At 36.8% G+C, this 7,010-nt stretch overlaps 1 protein-coding gene across 1 annotated transcript in view; it reads right to left on the reverse strand.

Annotated features, from left to right (window-relative positions):
• The window catches only part of Synj2bp (synaptojanin 2 binding protein), a 40,727-nt gene extending 36,150 nt beyond the window's left edge, over positions 1–4,577 (reverse strand). Inside the window, exon 1 of the mRNA XM_010645378.3 lies at positions 4,393–4,577. Within this exon, the coding sequence (XP_010643680.1) occupies positions 4,393–4,456 (64 nt within the window). The 5' untranslated portion in view covers positions 4,457–4,577. The remainder of the gene's footprint in view (positions 1–4,392) is intronic.
• Between the last annotated feature and the right edge of the window lie 2,433 nt (positions 4,578–7,010).

Below are 7,010 nucleotides of genomic sequence, written 5' to 3' on the forward strand. Positions count from 1 at the left end.
TTTTTTTTTTTTTTTTTTTTCATGTACAGGGGATCAACTCTGAATCTTGCACTTGCGAGGCAGGCAGTGGAACCACAGAAATCCCCGGCCCTTAGGACTTTTCGAAAGTAAAAACAAGCTATGTTACTGGCTCTTTAGAAACATTCTGTTATATTACTCTGACATATAAACATTTGGTCATTTCATTTACTATTTGTGTCATGTTAGTCAAAGCATTAGGAAAACAAGAAATAAACTACATAAGTCTTTAAATCAAAACACATCTCAGTAAAAAATAACAAAACAAAACAGTGAAGTTGAGAAAGGAGACACAACTGATAATTTATTTTTTTAATTAAGTTAGCTGTAATGTTTCAGGATTTTTAAAATCACACAGACCTGGATACGATTCTTAAACCTGCTCCATAGGCACTGTGTGACTTAAGTCATCCAGACCAAGCTTCTCCATACACAGTTAAAGAAATAAGCATAATATATGCTGAGCTTTTTTTTCCTGCCTCTTTAGACATTCACCTATCATAATTTTCCCATCTTATTTTTTTCTCTTGAGTAAGACACAGTAGGTTCATTTGCCTTGCAAAATGGACCTAAACACTAAAATTATGGAAGACTATTGCTTCTGACAGAACACTGGTACAGTAGGGCAAAAGAACAAATATTCTTACCTGACTATCTCATGCCTCTGAGGAGAAAGATGTTGGGGGGGGGGATAATGTCGCCTACAAACAGAAATGCATAACTGGAATTACAGGCTTTTCATATTTCTTCTACAGAAACAAATATCTCCATGAGACTACCATTATGCAGAGGTTTCTAGTGATAATTACTGACTTCTTTCCCTCACAATTCCTTGATGACACTATGAAGAAAAGCTGAATAAGACTGAGAACAAGCTCCAGAAAGTGACAAACAGGAAGTAGCAACATTTCCTTGTGAACTAAACCAACCCAACTTTAAATGACTGTTTTTATCCAAATTCAATCCTATATTTATGGTCTTATTCTCCCAGAAAATTATATTGATTTATATGACTAAGACCAAAAATGCTTAGGAAAATTCAAGAAGCCATTCAGTGGATTGAATCATTCTGAATAGATATATAATACAGAAATTAAATCACTTTTGGGTAAAATATATCAACTATAAATAATTAACCATTTTATTTAGTCCCTTGAAGCATGCCCTAACTTCAATATTTCAAGCAAACATACAGCACTAAGAACTTCAGGTCTGCAACATCAACAGGTTCAGAAATTTTGGTAAATGATGAGCTGAATATTAGAGAACCCTTAAGCAAATATCAGAAAATGAAGTGATATTATACATTTTTTAAATATTTAGTTCACAGGTATAGGCAAGGACTTTCTAAACAGAAACCAGGTGGCACAGGAAATAGCACCAAGAATAAGTAAATGGGATAGTATCAAATTAAAAAGCAAAAGAAACAACCAACAGAGTGAAAAGAAAAATATATAGAGAATGGGAAATATTTTTGCTAGCTATTCCTCTGATAGAGGACTAATATTTGGAATATATATATAAGAACTCAAAAAATTAGACCCAGTCTGGGGATTTAGTTCAGTGGTTCCGCTGCCTGCCTCATAAGTGCAAGGTCCCAAGTTCAAGCCCTGGTACCAAAAAAAAAAAAAAAAAAAAACCCCTCAAAAAAAAAAACTAAAAAAAAAAAAAAAAAAAAAAAAAAAAAGACCCCTCAAAATAAAAGACTCAATCATAAATGGGCAAGTAAAATGAACAGACATCTCATAAAAGTAGTAAAAACAGCCAATAAATACATGAAGAAATAAATGTTCAACACTACTGAGAAAAGCAAATTAAAACAATAGTGAGACTTTATCCCAGAAAGAATGGCCATCATCCAAAATTCAAATAACAAATGCTGCCAAGTTTATAGAGAAAAGGAATCCTTCTACATTGTTGGTGGGACTGTAAACTAGTACAACAATTATGCAAATCAGTATAGAAATTCCTCAAAAAACTAAAACTAGAAATTCCACTTGACTCAGCTATTTTCTTTCTTGGTATTTTCCCAAAAGAGTTAGACATAGTATTACACTGATATATGCATACCCATTTTACTGCAGCATAACCAAAAAGCAAAATCTGTAAGTGACCACCTTCAACAGATGAATGGATAAGACAGAGGTTGTTCATGTCTGTATTCCCAGCACTTGGGAGGCTGAGGCAGTAAGCAAGTAAGTTGCTGCAACTTTGAGGCCACTTTTGTCTACATAGTAAATCCAAGGCCAGCCTGAACTGCATAGTGAGACTGTCTCAAAAAGCTACACAAAACTAAAGAAAGTAAGATGTTTATAAATAATACTATTTTTCTATAAAGAATAAAACATAACTATAGGAAAATGGATGCAATTTGAGGCTATAATGTAAAGTAAAATAAATCAGACATACAAGCTTAAATATCACGTGCATGGTTTCTCATATAAGAAACTCAAACTATAAATGAGCAAAATAAAGGAGATAATAGGAAGTAATTAGATAGATCTTATTCAAATGAGAAAGGGATTAAGAGATGGAGGGAGGAAGAGGAGAAAGGGAAAAAGGGTGAAACAAGGAATTAAGATATTTTTTATTTTGGGGTGCTGGGGACTAAACCCAGGACCTCACATATGTTAGGCAAGTGCTATACCACTGAGCTAGACTCCCAATCCAAGAAGTGAAGATGTGTTTTATATATGTGTGTGTGTGTGTGTGTGTGTGTGTATGTAACAACGCTTCAGAAGGAATGTAAACATTCTGTACTGCACATGTGTACTAATAAAAAATTAAATTAAAATATTTAATGCCTAGAACAAGAAAGGTAATATCAAGGTTCTATGTTGCTCTAGTCAGGAGATACTGTAAATAGTGTGGATGCTGCAGCAAAGGGACCACATCAAAGTACATTAAACTCTTACTAAAGCAGGATGTGGTGATGCATGCCTGTGATCCCAGCAATAGGGAGGCTGAGGCAGGAAGATCACCACAAGTTCAAGGCCAGCCTGTGCTAGCCAGTATGAGGGCAGCCTGAACCACATGGCAAGACCCTGTCTCAAAACAAAAACAAAACAAAACAGAAAAACTCTTACCAAGTATGAGGCAAGAACCAGGCCACAACCAACCTGCTGCCTCAGTCTCCCAGTGCATTGAGGTTACTGGTTTGTGCCACTGTATGCAGCTTGAAGCCACGTTTGTAAATATTATTTTGGTGATTCAGCTATTGCAAACTCTCAGATGAGAAAAGGCAATGGACTGTTCTAGGCAGTAGCAATAGAAACAGAAATGAATGAAAAGCTTTCGGAACAATTTAGAGATACAGCTTATAGTATTTGATGATTTATTAGAGATCCTAGGAAGATTGCATCTATGGCAGGACTTACTGTATCAGTCTAGCCATTCATACATTAACAGTAACAAGAGTAGCAAGCATACACTGAGAGATTAAACCATTTCAGTTTCACAACAGCATGAAATGTATTTCACGAGTACTCCCATTTTACAGATGAGAAACTAAGGTTGGTATCAGTTAATCAATTAATACACACACACATCGAACTAGTAAGAGGTTAGACATAAGATTTGACAATAAGTATCCTAAAACAAAAAGTCTTAACTAAACAGCTGTAAAGAAAAGGCAACAAAGTCCAAGGAAGGCAGTATGTAGTAATGTCCTGAGCCCAGTCTAGTGAAGGGTATCAGAAGGGAGGAAGACAGCTCAGGTAAGGATTTGGCAGTGTCTGAATAACGAGATGTTTTCAAAAAATAAAAATTACCGTTGAATCCAACCCTTAAAGATGGAACCTACAAGTATGCTTTTTAATTTTTTAATCAAAAAGGAAAATCAAAACATCCTTAATAATTTTGCCGCAATACTAAGTTTGGAAGCTTCGGCATTAGATCTCTGAGGTCTTTCCTGCTCTAATACTGTAGTTGACACTATAAATGAATTTCCCAGAAATCAAAGAGAGAGGGAGGGATCCTTGATCCAGGAAAATAGCTATGTATTCACAGTCCACATCGTTTATGGTCTCATTTTTACTAAACGTTTCATCATACGAACAGGGATAGAGCAGCCAACGGGGGAAGGGATGTGGCAACCACGATATGCTGGGTCACAAGTAGGCCTTTTCCTGTTCTTTTCTAGTACCATTATAAGAAGGAAAATGTCCTGACTATAAATAAGGGTGAGGATCCGACTGGGTTATCAAGCGGAGTCCCGTTACCTGGCCAACGATGGATCCCAACATATTCTTTCTACGTGCCATAAAGCGCTACAGGAAACCTCTAGATCGTGACCTTCCTGCTCTGAGGCCAGGTAAATCCAGCCCAGAAAAAATACTGTCAGCTCTGCAATTACACAAAATCCCCTAATCCTACCTGAGGGTCCTCTAGTAAGATTAATCTCTTCTTCAGTGATCAAATAATCCACTCTTCCGTTCATGTTTTACTGCTCGCCTGGCTTCTTCGGGTGGCCCGGGTCTCTGCCCAGGTGAAGGTGAATCAACCCCGGAGCCACAACCTAATAATCACAGCCCTTTCAGCTTCCGCAGCTCGCGGACCGGAAAAGGAAGCCGCAGGCGACTGGCGCGCCGGGAATTCTGGGAGTTGGCGATGGAAGGTTGGCGTTCCCGGCCGCGCACTCTGGAGCGCCTTTCAAAGTGAGCCTAGAAGTAGTTACAGCGGACCTGTTTTACTACTGAAAACAGTTGGGAAGGTGGCAGCGGAGGGACGCTAGTAAAGATTAGAGACATTAAGTAATTTGATATTGACGAGCAATTTTTAAAAAAATCTCCACTTAACCCAGAAAATCTCCACACATACGGAAACAGAAGGAGGAAAACAAAACTCGGTTTTGTTATTATATCAGCGTCAAAACAGACTGGGACTAGCGTCACAGCAATCTGATAAGATTACAAAGTCAAACTGAAATCACACCCTTAAGCCAGACAGTTGCTATCCATTTTATGTATATTATCACGTAGGAGGACTTCACAGCACTATTTACTATTACTCCGGATTTGGTAGTTGACCCCTGGGGTCGCCATTAGTGTTAGTTAATTTATTCAAAGCCAAAACAAAACTTCTGTCTTTCTGGCAAGCCGGTTCTTACAGCTTGGATCAGGGCACTTAGAATAACTCCTTTGGTGTCAGAAAATAAAAGCACTGTCTTTGTTGATACTGACATTTCAAAGCTTTTTTCTAGGACTTTAAGAAAAGGATTCTTGAGCTGGGCTTGGTGGTGCATGCCATCTCAGCACTTGGAAGGCTGAGGCAGGAAGATCATCTCGAGTTCAAGGCTAGCCTGGGCTGCGAAACCCTGTCTCAAAAAACAAAACAAAAACAAACAAACAAACAAAAAAATATATATATAATCTATCTCTATATATATTGGCTCGTATCTGACAGATTTATTTAACTGTTAAAAGTCTACATTCCTGGTTTATATCTGACAAGAGGCTTATTTGACTTTAAAAAAAGATACATACGGAGATAAGGATTATAATTACAAGTTTGGTCAAGAAAATCCTCTGAGAAAAGGGAAAAGTCTCTTTTGACAAAAGGGAAGATTCCATTTTTTTTCTTTCTTTTTTTTTTTTTAACCCGTCAATAAGAATAGTGCTTGACCTACCATGACTTTAACGCAGGTGCCTTGACTTTGGGATAGGACGTGTCATTTCAGACAGCTTTGTATATATTTTTTTCCCAGTACCTGGGATCAAATCATTTTAGAAAGCTTTGAAGGAAACTTTGAGAACAAAAACACAAAAAGGTGAACCACATGTGTGAGATGACACAGGGATTAGGCGGGATATTAAAGGATTAAAAAGTACAGGCCTTCTGTAATGGCGACAATATATAGTCATTCAAATTTAAAAACAAAACTAGCGCCTACTGTGTTTGCCAAACAAAACAAGACAGGCAAATTCCACAGGAAATCCTCTTATTTGCTCACCCTGAGAGAAATCAGCATGGAATAATGATGAACACAGGAGATGAATCTAACAAATTTTAGTTACATCTCTTTCCAGTTGTCTGATTTTGAACAAGTAGCATAACATCTCCAAACTGCTTCCCCATTGACGAATCTAACATTTTAGTTACATCTCTTTCCAGTTGTCTCAGATTGAACAAGTAGCATAACATCTCCAAAGTGCTTCCCCATTGTAGAAAAAGAAGTGTTAATAGCTCATTAGAGGTGTTCAAATGATTCGATGAAGTATAATGATAAGAATTACATTTCTCTGTAGAACTCAGTCAGATTCATGTTACCCTAACTTCTGACCCTCCTCCATATAAATTGGTTAGATGAGTAAATAAAATTATCTTTATTTAAAAAGACAGAAAAAGTGAAAAAAGATAAGTGGCACTGGAATGCCAAGAGAAAAGAAATCAAATAGAAATGAAAAACATTAAGCAATTTGGAATTGAAAACACGGATTCTTGTAGATCACTGGGATGAAAGTCACTACTTTGTACCTTGGAAGATCATCTTCTTGATCTGAGCACACAGTTTCAAAGGACACACATCAGGCAGTGAAAGAAAAAGGAATCATTTAAGTAAGTCTAGAGATGCCATCAATATGTCAAGTGACAGGTCAAGCAAATGGCCTTTATTCCCTAATAGAGGTATCATTTTTAAGACTGAGGATGCTTAACATATAAGAAGGCAGAAAACAGGAAATAGGAGTTTACACTCAGGGAAAACAATTGAAAAAAATATGAAATCAGAATAGTGATGGGGATATTTAGGGAATAGAGAAATGAGCATAGAATCCACAAGGTGATGATACTGATCAAATAGGATAGAGATAGATTTTGAAAGAAGGATAGTACAGATATAAGCACTTAATTTTTTAGGAAAACAATAATATGAAATCAGAATAGTGATGGGGATATTTAGGGAATAGAGAAATGAGCATAGAATCCACAAGGTGATGATACTGATCAAATAGGATAGAGATAGATTTTGAAAGAAGGATAGTACAGAGTACAGA

This window comes from Fukomys damarensis, unplaced genomic scaffold (genome assembly GCF_012274545.1).
Source record: "Fukomys damarensis isolate Sample0158 unplaced genomic scaffold, DMR_v1.0_HiC HiC_scaffold_21, whole genome shotgun sequence".
NCBI lineage: Eukaryota > Metazoa > Chordata > Mammalia > Rodentia > Bathyergidae > Fukomys > Fukomys damarensis.